This window comes from Mirounga leonina, unplaced genomic scaffold, assembly GCF_011800145.1.
Source record: "Mirounga leonina isolate KUSES-001 unplaced genomic scaffold, KU_Mleo_1.0 Mir_173, whole genome shotgun sequence".
In the NCBI taxonomy this organism is placed as follows: domain Eukaryota; kingdom Metazoa; phylum Chordata; class Mammalia; order Carnivora; family Phocidae; genus Mirounga; species Mirounga leonina.
In genome coordinates, this window is record NW_023270447.1 from 90316503 (window position 1) to 90329072 (window position 12570).

Below are 12570 nucleotides of genomic sequence, written 5' to 3' on the forward strand. Positions count from 1 at the left end.
GCTGGAGGGAGGCCAGGGGTGCCAGGCTTCCTGACAGCTTCCTCCATGGTACGGAAGGACACAGGACAGGCAAGGAGTTTCCCTCCTCACGAGCCCCAGGGTCGTGTTGACTCTACCTGTGGCTTTTCACCTTCTGGTCTACAGTAAGCTGGGGAGTGGTGTCGCTGTGCTCTGCCCCCAGCCTCTCCCCTAGAGCCTGGGGTGGATCGTCCACTGGTGGGCAGTCCAGATTTTGTCCCTGCAACTTGGGAGTGGGTCAGAATAATGCACTGTCTCAGTTCAAGTTTGAAAAGCCCCTCTGTGCTCTATTTCTCAGCCTAAATTATGTCTGGCCATCCCTCACTCCATTAAGAAGCTCTAATCATCTGTGTCTGTGTGGGGAGGCCTCAAATATGAGCATGACCACCCTCCTGTTTTCAAATCCCCAGGGAGAAATTAAAGGCTCAGCTTCAATCCCCATGCGAGGGGAAGGCCAAAGTTTTGGATGTTGGAAAGTCAATATCCAAAGTAATTTAAGTCAGAAACCAAATTTGGTCCTTACTTCTTGAGTTGAAGTCCAAAGGCATTCAAACAGCCTCTGCCTTCTGATGTCTGGGCCTCCTCAGTGTTCAGAGGTTCTCAGCACGGGGCCTGACTGGTCCCCCAGATGGAGCGGAGCGGGGTGTGGGGTCTCCTTCTGGGTGGACCTCACTCTTTAGTATAAGTCACACAGAAACATAGGCCAGTCTCCAGCCTCTAGAACACGTCATGTGGGCCAAGCCCAGTGAGTCAGGGTGTCGAGGAAGGAGGTGGATGAAGGACCCGTGGCTGAGCCCCACTAAGGCAGCATGCCAGTTTTGTGAACTCTGGCCCGACTCAGGTCTGCCAGGCCCCTGCTCGAAGACAGGGCTCCCGTTGCCACACTGGGGACCTGGCCAGTGAGCCCATCCCCAGTCTTAATAGCTTTGAGGCCATTTTATCCTCTTTTGTTAGAAACCTCTGCTTCTAATTCCCCATTGTGTCTAGATGCCCGCCTCGAGGCCACAGGGAGAGTTGGCCTTGTGGGCAGTTGAAGTCTCATGGGAGCATGCAGGGCAGACCCTGCCTCCTACAGGGGAGACCGCCGCGGGGTAGAGAGAAGCCAGGAGCGCCGTGTAGACCCATTCTCTGTCCTCTGGACCTGGGGGTGGGCCAGTCCCATCCAGCCCAGGTGGCTGAGGAAGTGGGTGGTGGTGATTCCCAGAAGAAATTTGGTATTCAGGGTGGGAGTGGGGGAGGTGGCGGACCGGCCCTTGAGAAGGAGAGCAAGCCCTGGTTTGGCACCTGTGTCCCCCAGGCTCAGCAGAGCATCCGTGCACAGCACGCACGCGACCTGCAGGTCATTGCTGCCTATCGGGAGCGCACGAAGGTGGAGAACATCACCAGCGCGCTAAGCCTGGCCATCACCACCAAGCACACGATCCACGTCACACTGGGCACTGCCGAGTTCTTCGAGTTTGCCCTTAGGAACCCCCACAACATGCAGCACACAGTGACCATCGAGGTGGACAATCCCGAGCTCAGGTGGGAGTGAGCGGCGGGCCTGCCTGGGTCACCTGGGGTGACTCTGGGTTCTCCCTGAAATGAAAGCCAGGCTGCTCTTGACGTTCAAGGGTCCCGCTGATCCCGGCTTTCGCCCACTGTCCTGGGTTCCAGCTCTCAGTGGGTGGGCAGGGAACTCACCAGGAAGAGCAGTTTTGCCTCAGAGCCTTGTGTCCCCTCCCCTGCCTTCTAGCTTCATCCAGCATGGTCTCTGAGCCCGTGTCTCCCCTGCCTTCTAGCATCATCCAGGACAGTCGGGAGTGGAGGTACTTCAAAGACGCAGCCAAGCTGCACACGCCGGTGGAGGAGGATATGTTCCATCTGCGGGGCAGTCTTGCCCCGCAGATCTTCCTGCGCCCGAGGGAGACCACCCACATCCCCTTCAGATACCAGACCTTCTCTGTGGGGCAGCCGGCCCTGGTGCAGGTGAGGAGGCCATTCTTCCAATGCCAGACGGGCTTGCCAGGCACATGGGAAAATCCCACTTGGCTAAATAATGTGGGGGCGTTTCTGCGTGTCCCTCCATGCTGCTCAGACCGCTTAGCCTTGGGGTGGTCACCTGCTCTGCCAGTCCCTAGGCGAGCATGCACACAGTGGGCCTCGGGAAAGGGCGGACCGTTCCCTCTGAGTGCTCTTTAATTCTCGGGTATAGAACCTCTCCCTTACCTCGGGAGAGCTGATGGGTTGACACTTTCCAGCATTTTGTGTTCTGTAGTTAATGCTGTCTGCCCACGTTCTGTAGTGTTCGCTTGTCTGTAGGAAATGCAGGCTTGGAGGTTTCCAGTGATGGATGTGAGTGGTACATGCCGTGTGACTGGTGGGGTGGGGGTGGGGGGCGCAGGGCATGCGTTTTATCTTTCTTTTCTTTTTTTTTTTTTTTTTTAAAGATTTTATTTATTTGACAGAGACAGAGCGAAAGAGGGAACACAAGCAGAGGGAGTGGGAGAGGGAGAAGCAGGCTTCCTACTGAGCGGGCACCCGATGCAGGGCTCGATCCCAGGACCCTGGGATCATGATCTGAGCTGAAGGCAGATGCTTAACGACTGAGCCACCCAGGCGCCCCCGCGTTTTATCTTTCTTACTGAGCTTTTGGGGTCAGCTCTGTAGCATAGTGGTTCTCATGTAAATGGGCTCGAGGAGCTCTCAGAGGCTCACAGAATCCTGTGTAGACTCTTTGGATGCACTTTTGGGCAAGAGGTCGTAAGGACAGTGAAGAAGACGTCAGGCCTTTGGCTTCAGGTGGTGCCGGGTTGCATGTCGGGTGGGCCTTCACAGTTCCTGGCAGTCCCTGCTCCCTCTTTGGGATAGTGAGGCTGGTTTGTGACAGTGGCCGTCCACATGGTTATTATGAGAGCAGATGAGACCGTGCACGGGAGCCCTCGGTCCCAGGGGCAGCGGTTCCTACAGGGAGAAGTCCTGCAGCTAGAAGGGCTCCTCACCCTCCGACTCCCATCTCGTGACCTGCCGGTGCCGACTGCTTTCTCACAGGCCTCTGCTGAGCTGCGATCTGAGAAGGGCACGGACGCCAGGTCGCCCCAGAAGTCCAGTGCAATGCCCACTAAGCATGCCAAGGTAAGAGGGCAGGACATCTGCGACCCCAGACGGTCCCAGGGTCTTGCAGTGCGAGCCAGGTGTCCCCTGAGCAGACTCAGTGAGATGTTCACGACTTCTGTTGTTACTCACGCTGCTGGGGCCTGGCCCTCTGCCCTTCACTGAACCTCCTGTGGTGGGGGGAGGGGGGCGGTGGTGGTGGAGCAGGCCCGTGGAGGTGGACTCTTCCTGTGCTGACCGAGCGGTGGCTGCCTCAGGCATTGCTGGTAGGGCGTCTGCGTGGGTGTCCGGCCTGGGAGCCTCTCCCTGGCCACTTGCCCCTTGCGGCCCTTGGTGCTCTGGGTGCCTGCCCCACGCCCTGGAAGTACAGCTGTCCCAGCACACGGCCAGCACACACGGGGGCTAGACTGGCCCCCTGACCCTCGCCCACAGCTTCCCCACGGCCCATAGGATCAGTGTGGGGGCTGTGGGGTTACTTCTGGGAATGCTCATTCCCGCCTATAGGGTAGGCAGGTTTGTCTGTAGGATGTCCTGACAGGGAGCTCAGGACACTTGTTTTTAGGAATTTCCAAAGCTTTTTTTGGGCAGACAAATAATGCCTTTTTGAAGTAGTTTGAAAGTAAAAACAAAAGCAGCAAGACTTTGCCCCACCCCCGCCCCGAGAACAGATTATTTCAGTGAGTCTCAGATGAGAAGCCGGCTCCGACTGCAGGCCTGTGTTCCCGTCTCGCTGTGGTGGCCTCTTGTGCCCTCGGCCCCGTCACCAGTGGAAACTGCTTTATTTTACTTAATGTGGAGGCGCAGCTTTGCCTTGCTTAAGGAATATCAGCTGTTTATGTAGGGCTATCGAAATCTGAGAGGCTAGTACATTTTCCGTACATGGATTTGGAGTTTGAAGGCAAACCCCAGAAATCTTTTGAGTTCACCGGTGATGAGGTCAGTCTGTGTCCCTAACAGATAAGGACTTTTAGCCTCGCCGTGTGCCACTGTCCCTGCCCCCGATCAGCAGCAGACCCTCCGAGTCGCCTAGTGTCCATCCTGTGCTTACTTGTCTTCTCACGTGTGGTTTGGGTGAGTCCGGGCCCACTGACTCCAGGGCCCCGTGTCTTCTCTCCCCTCGGGTTCATTGCCCACACACATTTTCAGGGTGGGAAATGGGGAAATTCCACTTCTTTCATTCTTCCTGGACTTGTTAGCTGGGATTCTGCCATAAACAAGAATTTCCCCACCAGCAGTTTGGTTGCCCTGAAATACACTTTATACCAGAAAGTCAGGATAAGTGTTGGATTCTTTCATTTTGTTTATCAGTGTTCAGAGTAATGAACTGTGCCCTGGCAACCTCCAGAGGCGGTCAGTGTTTGGAGTCTCAGTATGAACGCACAGGGGTATGTTTGCTGCTTCTCGTCTGAGGCAGGCACTGGGCGCTGAACTGCTGCTCTCTGCCACCGCCATCCCTTTCAAAGCACTGTTGTTTTTTTGTTTTAAAGATTTTATTTATTTATTTGACAGAGAGGGAACACAAGCAGGGGGAGTGGGAGAGGGAGAAGCAGGCTTCCCACCGAGCAGGGAGCCCGATGCGGGGCTCGATCCCAGGACCCTGGGATCATGACCTGAGCCGAAGGCAGACGCTTAACCGACTGAGCCACCCAGGCGCCCCTTTTTGTCTTTTTTTTTTTTAAGATTTTATTTGACAGAGCGAGACAGCGAGAGAGGGAACACAAGCAGGGGGAGTGGGAGAGGGAGAAGCAGGCTTCCCGCCGAGCAGGGAGCCCGATGCGGGGCTCGATCCCAGGACCCTGGGACTGTGACCTGAGCCGAAGGCAGATGCTTAACGACTGAGCCGCCCAGGCGCCCCTTTCGAAGCACTGTTAACTAGGTTAACTGCTCACGTATTAACCAGGTCACTGGAATGGTAAAACCAGAACTCCAAATTTTCTAGGAGGTAGACATGGCCGGAAGTGGCTACCTGCCCCCCTTGTGCTAGGGAACAGTGAGCTGAAGCTGCAAATACTAGAACTCGGTTGTGCAGAGTGGGCAGTAAGCCTGAGACCCTGCACAGGAGGAGCAGAGGAGGGTGCTCCCAGCATTGTTGGACAAGGACGGGTCTCTGGCTGAGGCTGACCAGAGGATCCCCTCCATCCCGAGCCTGGCTGTGCCCCGTGCTTCCAGGAGCTGCCAGGGGAGCAGAACTGTGGACTGTGGGGGCCAGAGCAGGGGAGGGCAAGGTGGGGTGGCTGGGGCGGAGACCCGGTCTGTAGCAGGCGCAGCAGCTGAACACACACGTGGTCTCCGTGTGGTGGTGCACTTGTGGCCAGAGTGTCGGCACAGAAGGTGGGCGGCCGCTGCGCTTGCGGGAGCCTCTCTCCCAGCTGAGCGAGCGCACGCGAGACGGGGAGGGCATTCAGGCCGAGCTCCAGACAGGCACAACCAAGCACAGCATGGCGTAAAGGTCCGAAGGTGGGAAAACAGCAAAGCCAAGCCAGGACAGTGCCCACAGAGTCGGGAAGGGGGTGTCCTCGGGCAGGGCTGGCAGGGCACCCGGAGCTCAGCAGTGTGGGTGGGGGGTCCAGCCCAGCGGGGATTTGGGCTCGTGGTGGCCGTCCTCTTACGATTTATGACTTAAACAGAGTTTTACATAGATAGCCTTTTATATATGTACATCTAAAAGATTTCACGATAAACACGTCTTCCCCGTGTGGCAGGTTTGTCTGGAGGCCTGAGTTCTCCATCGATGTGGGAAGGTCGCCTCGGCTGTCGGGCTGCGTGCCTGCCCTCATTCAGGGGCCTGGAGAGCTCAGGGCCAGACGGAGCTGGGGAATGAAGATACCTGTTCTTTCTTTCTTTTTTTTTTTTTAAGATTGATTGATTTATTTTTGAGAGAGAGAGAGAGAGCACATGAGAGGGAGGAGGGTCAGAGGGAGAAGCAGGCTCCCATGGAGCAGGGAGCCCGATGTGGGACTCGATCCTGGGATTCCAGGATCATGACCTGAGCCGAAGGCAGTCGCTTAACCAACTGAGCCACCCAGGCACCCTGATTTATTTATTTTTGAGAGAGAGAGGGAGAGAGAGCGCGCGCCTGTGCTCGGGGGCTGGAGGGGCAGAGAGAGAGAATTTTAAGCAGACTCCCCGCTGAGCGCGGAGCCCAACGTGGGGCTCAGTCTCCTGACCCTGAGCCGAAACCAAGAGTTGGGTACTTAACTGACTGCGCCACCAGGCGCCCCAGTAACTTTTATTTTAAAAAAGGAAGTTTATATTTCTAGCCGTTTTGGTGTAGGGACAGCCTCCTTTGACCGTCTGCAGTCAAAGAGCTCCGCTACCACCCGCGAGGACCTGGCGGGTTAACGCCAGACCCTCGGAGCGGCTGCCCCGCGCGCGCACGGCGGGCGTGCCGGAGGGTGGGACGGTGGCTGAGGGCATGTCGATGTTGGCCGCACACCCTGTAGCTGGCGGTCGAGGCGTGGGCCGTACTTACGAGAACTGGCGACGCGTGCGTCACGAGAGCACGTCCACGCGCCACCCCTGTGCTGCATGCTGCTGCAGGCTCCGTCCCCCGCGTCTCACAGTGCTTGGCCCTCCCACCTCGCGGGGGGAGCGGGCCCCGCGGAGCCTGGCGGGGCGCACACAGCTCTCGGCGGGCCCGCGGGCCGGGGCTGACGCTGGCGCCGTCTGCTCTCTCGGCAGGTCTTGTTCCGGGGCAGTGGAGGCAAGCCCATCGCCGTGCTCCGCCTCACCGTGGAGACTCAGCCCCACGTGGTGGACCAGGTCTTCCGCTTCTACCACCCAGAGCTCACCTTCCTGAAGAAGGCCATCCGCCTGCCCCCCTGGCACACACTTCCAGGCAGGTCCCATCGGTCCCCACGGCTGGCGTTTGACAGTTCAACAGATGGGAAAAGGTTTCTCCCTGAGAGTGACAAGGGGCATCATCATGTGATCCCGTGATGCTCTTACTCCAGCCTGTGACCCACCTGTAAATTCTCCACCTGCCTTTGTCGTTTCAAATGGTGACCTCACGTCCTCTGAGATGCCCTGGGCGGGCCGATTCTACCTCCTAAAACCCATGGCCCCGAGGGTTGTGCCTGAGGTTCACTCGTGCCTTGGGCTGCTCAGTCACTTCCCTGGTCCTGGTCTGGTGCGTCTTCTGTGTCGGGCACCTTACTCCGTAGTCCCCCCATTCACTCTTGGTCACTCCCTTCGGATAGGTCCCCGAGGACGTGGCTAATGGCGGGAGTGCCGGTGCCCACGCAGGCGGGACTGGGGTAGGGTGGCATCACCCGTCTCCCAGCAGGGGTCTGTTAGTACCTGTGACAGGCCAGGCCTGCCCCAGACAGTGACAACACGTGGCCCAGGCCTGTCCAGAAAAGACGCTTGTTCTGATATTCCCTGCCCCAGGTGCTCCCGTGGGAAGACCTGGTGAGGAACCCCCAGTCCACGTCCGATGTAGCGACCCCAACGTCATCTGTGAGACCCAGAATGTGGTAAGTTCTGCCGAGCCCATCACCCAGCCAGCCCCCCCGTCATCTGAGCCCCCTGGCCTCCGGCAGCCTTTTCCTTGTAGGTTTTCAGTTAAGTGGTATCTTTCTAAGGTGCTAACGGGGTATTTTGATATCCTTGTGGAAGCTTTATGCATGAGTTTTCATCTTTTCTGCTAGCAGATCAGTTCTTTGATTATCTGAATTTAAATGAAAAAAAAAGGCAGGAAGCAAAGTGAATAAAGTGAGTGGTAATTAAGCCACTTATTAATTGCCATTGTGTAAAGAATAAGGGCAATAATTGTGTTATGACTGGTTAGGAAATTGGATAAAATCTCCTGCAGAATATAATTATTGAACTCAATATGAAATCAAGAAGTTAATGATTTTCTTTTTTGCAGTGAAAAAAAAAAAAGAAGAGTGAATTCTGACTAATACGGAAAATTAAACACCTATTGGGAGGGAGGGAGCCTGGTTCCCGCCTGCTTCTGCTTCATGCAGGCTCAGGGGGCTGGGCTCGGAGTGGGGAGGCAGGCGGTGTTCTCAGGGTGCGCCCGTGTCCGCCAGGGCCTCGGGGAGCCACGGGATGTGTTCCTGAAGGTGGCTAGTGGGCCAAGCCCGGAGAGCAAAGACTTCTTTGTCACTGTTTACGCGTAAGTCCATGAACACGACCTCCAGAGGTCTGGAGGGGTGGGCGGGGGTGGGAAGCAGCTGCAGCACTGGAAGGGCCGGCCTGGGCTCTTCCCGAGCTCCTGACGGGGCTCGTTGTCGGTCCTTTGGCTATGGGACGGGAGACTCCAGGGCTGGCAGGGGCCTTGCAAAGGGCGCCCTCTGATCGGAGCAGCACCAGCGGCCTGGGGGACGCGTGGAGAGCCCACCAAGGAGAGGAACCCAAGGCGGCGTCTGCCCCAGTGCAGTGCCCGGTTCCGACCAGGGGAGAGGGAAGGTGGCAGTCATTATCCTTCCATGCCTGAGACGGTGATCACATCGCCTTCCTGCTTCTCCCACTCAGTTGAAATGACCCTGTTCCTGTACCTTTTCCTTGGAAGTCTCCTGTTCCGGTCCCTTGAGGGAGGATCTTTTAAAACTTGGCCAGGCTGGGGGCTTTTGAATCGGATGTCTGGGAATGGGGCAGGGGATAACCGCGCTCAGTGCCCGTCTCAGGCTGTGTGGACACCCGAGGGGCAGGGTTACTGAGCCCCACTTACAGGAAAGGGTTGGTATTGTCCTGCAGCACCAGGCAGCTAGGATGGGGCCCACGAGCTCTGGCCTGCGTGACCTCTGAGCCCACAGACTCTTCCGTGTCCTGCTTTCCACGGGCTTCACCCCAAGCCACCTGGTTTGGGACTGTGACGTTTCTGGCAGAAGCCCACGTTGTCACTCATGTAGGGTGTTGTGGTGCAAAGTCAAAGTGGGCCTTCAGAGTGAGGGGAAGGTGGCTGCGAGGGTGATGGCAGCTGGGCTTCACCCTGTCTCCTCGGCCCCTGTCCTCCTGGCCACCTTCTCGGCCTCTTCCCGGCTTCTGTCTCCCGGTTGGTGCCGTTGTCCTCACCAGCCCTGATAACCGCTTCTGTCCTGCACAGGGATAACTGGCTGGCAACCCCTGTCCAGATATGGCAGGTCCACCTTCACTCCTTGCAGCGCGTGGACGTCTCCTGTGTCACAGGCCAGCAGACCCGCCTGTCCCTTGTCCTTCGGGGGACACAGACGGTTCGGAGAGTGCAGGCTTTCACCTCGCACCCCCAGGAGCTGAAGGTGGGTCACTGGGTGTTCTCTGGCCTCTCCCCTCCTCACCCCACCCTGGGAACGGACGGCGTGGGTCCTGTGGACAAGACTCGCGGTAGAGTCTTCATTCAGATTGCCTTTTATTGGATATGCCATCATGGGATGAGTGACATATAAACCCCAAAGGCCACTTTTTAGAAAAATTATTGGAAGGCAAATATTAATAGCAGCTCTGGAATTAATTTAGCCACAATTATGCGTCTGGATAATGAGGGCAATGCAGACTCCTTGCCAGGGTTTTGAGCTGGAGCTCGTTGAGATCTCCCTCTGCTGAGGCAGCTCTGGTGCTTAGGGGCCCGTGGCCACACGGAGGCCGCTTGCCCGCACAGATCGTGATGCGGACCGTGATGTGCTGCGAGCCTGACGGTGTGGCTGGGTCTGGTTTCAGATCTGGCACCGTCACTCGGGCCCCTTCTGACCTCACGCAGGCCACGTGGGCCCCCTGCCCCCGGAATAGCGGGGGTTCCCTTGGGATTCTCTCTGTGCCCTGAGCTGCAGGTTTCAGGAAACGCCTGGTCTGCACAGTGTGAGGGACTGCGTCCTGACCCGCTTCTTTTCTGCTCTTCTTAAAGACGGACCCCAAGGGTGTGTTTGTGCTGCCACCTCACGGGGTGCAGGATCTGCATGTTGCTGTGAGGCCCCAGAGAGCAGGGAGCCGGTTCATCCACCTTAACCTGGTCGACGTGGACTACCACCAGCTGGTGGCCTCGTGGCTCGTGTGCCTCTCTTGCCGTCCACCTCTCATTTCCAAGGTCTGGAGGGGCACACGGGGTATGGGTGGTATGTCACCTGACTGTCACCTGGTCCTGTGTCCTCCTCTGTAGTCTGTGGCCTGGGGGTAGGGGTGTGGGTTGCGTCTGTATGGTGAGCCCCCGCAGCGGGGGTCTGTCATATTTAGGGAGATGCCCTAAGTCAGGTGGCACATACAGAGCAGGCTCAGGAAGGGTGACTGCTGCCCCTGCCTCCACAGGCTTTCGAGATCACGCTGGCCGCGGGGGAAGGCAAAGGCGCCAACAAGCGGATCACCTACACCAACCCCTACCCCTCCCAGAGGACCTACCACCTGCACAGCGACCACCCTGACCTGCTGCAGTTCAGGGAGGACTGCTTCCAGGTGCGGGTGCTGTGCGGGGTGTGGAGGGCTGCGTGTGGGGGGGGCCCTCGGGCTCTGCTTCTCCCGGGAGCCCCGAGGTGTGAGGGTCGGCACCACATTTAGGAACAGTTCCATCTAATAATGGGTGGTCTTGAGAGAGTCCTGGGAGGGAGCAGTGCGGATCTGCACTGGGGAAGGTACTAGATGGGGGGGCGGGCATCCCTCTTTGAGCTCTTCTGCCTGTGTTTCTGGGGCCCCCACATCTAGGCACCGTTGCAGGGGTTCTGGTGGCCAGTCTGCCCTGCAGTTTATCAGTGGCTTTACCCACAAGTGCCCTGCAAATTAGCCTTTTTTCTGTTGTATTTTGAAGAAAGTGCAGCTCATCGCAGTCTGTCAGTGGAGGGTGTTTCTTGTTGTGAAGTGTCCCCTGGGGCATGGGAAGAGCAGCTGTGTCCCGTAACACTGGGAAATTTAGTTGAGAACATCAGGAGTCTGGAGTCCTGCCTGCCTCAGGCCTTGGGGTCTGGAGCCTCAGCTTAACCTCCTCTGTCAGCCCGGGTTTGCACGCGTAGAACTTGCCGGAGTAGAGAGCAGTGGCTGGGGTAGCCTGGGATTGGATGCTTGCTGCCTTCCAGGTCAGGGGAGGAGAGACCTACACCATCGGCCTGCGGTTTGCACCTCGTCAGAGCGCCGGGGAGGAGGAGATCCTGATTTACATCAATGACCACGAAGACAAAAACGAAGAGGCGTTCTGCGTGAAGGTCACCTACCAGTAAAGAGCGGCGGGGGGTGGCCCCCATCCCGCCGCAGCGTGGGGACACACTCAGGTGCGCTGGCTCTGTGGGCCTCCTCCTGCCCTCGCTGACCTGCCCGGGCAACTGGGGAGCGTGGCCGAGGGTGGAGGGGGCACCGTGCTCCTGACCGGCTCTCGTGCCCGAGTGCAGGAAGCTGCTGCTGGAGCCAGCCGTGGGCCGAGCCCTGCGGGCATCCACCGGGCAGGGCTCGGAGCCGGGAAGCAGGAGGCTCCTTTCTCTCTGCTGCACTCGGGCAGGTGTCTCTGTCTAGGACGTGTCGATTTGCTTTTTAGCAAAATATATTTTATGAATCATCTTAAGTGATAAAATTATGTTTTCTTACTGGATTTTGTACAAACATTATTTGCTATGGAATGTTTTATATTGGTATTCTTTCATATCTTTTTTTAAGTTATGTATGAAAAACTAAACTTTTACCTGTTTTCTCTATTGATGGTTTTCTTGAGTGTTTTCTGTTGTTTTCACCCTTGTCAGATGCTGACATAACTGGGCATAAGCATGGTTTTCCCTTGAGGACAACATGGCTGAGGGACAGCAGGGTGGCCTGGGGCCCCTGGCCTCCCGGAGAGTCGGCATGGGCCTGACCGAGGCAGGTGAGGTGCCTGACCTCTGCCTCTGTTGGTCATGGCTCCCATTCTGATTCTGCGCCCCCCTCCCCCATAAGGACCCCTGTAGTGACATTGGGCCCACCTGGAAATTCAGGGTAACCGCTTCATCTCAAGATCCTTACCTTAATCTCACCTGCAGAGTACCCTTTTGCATGTCAGGTCACTCAGTCACAGCTTCCAGGGATTAGGATGGGGACAACCCCGGGTGGGGGACCTTTTTCTATCCACCAGAATCTCATTGGCCAGAACCCGGTCACATGGCTGCATCTAGCTCCAAGGGGTCTGGGAACTGCCCTGCTTTTGCGTGTCGTGTTCAGATAACCAGGGGTGTTATTACCGAGCAGGTGGGAGCAGGTTTTGGGGGATGTTCACAGCCTTGGCCACAGCTGCTGGTGGGGAAGCGGAGAAGTGGCTGGGCTGGAAGTACACTTGGAGGGACAGGACGGAGTATAACCGAGAGGCAGAGCATCGTGTGTTTTATAGCAAAAACTTGACTTTGAGTTTGTTGCAAACATGGATACGAAGGAAGCAGGGGAGCCTGAGCCCTGGCGAGTGGCAAGCCAGGCTGTTCCTAATTTTGGGGTGATGAGAAGGCAGCAGAGTGGTAGCCAGCCAACCAAGTGTGCCGATGAGCGGCCGAGGCCACCGTGGGAGGAAGCCTGTGGGGGGTGGGTCTCTGTGGCACCACG

General features: G+C 57.2%; 1 protein-coding gene across 1 annotated transcript in view; it reads left to right on the forward strand.

Annotated features, from left to right (window-relative positions):
- NPHP4 (nephrocystin 4) overlaps positions 1-11684 on the forward strand; it is a 115395-nt gene extending 103711 nt beyond the window's left edge. Inside the window, exons 22-31 of the mRNA XM_035019936.1 lie at positions 1316-1542; positions 1800-1986; positions 3049-3132; positions 6793-6949; positions 7501-7586; positions 8148-8233; positions 9164-9335; positions 9938-10117; positions 10336-10479; positions 11094-11684. Coding sequence (XP_034875827.1) covers positions 1316-1542; positions 1800-1986; positions 3049-3132; positions 6793-6949; positions 7501-7586; positions 8148-8233; positions 9164-9335; positions 9938-10117; positions 10336-10479; positions 11094-11234 — 1464 coding nt within the window. The 3' untranslated portion in view covers positions 11235-11684. The remainder of the gene's footprint in view (positions 1-1315; positions 1543-1799; positions 1987-3048; positions 3133-6792; positions 6950-7500; positions 7587-8147; positions 8234-9163; positions 9336-9937; positions 10118-10335; positions 10480-11093) is intronic.
- Positions 11685-12570: the final 886 nt, after the last annotated feature.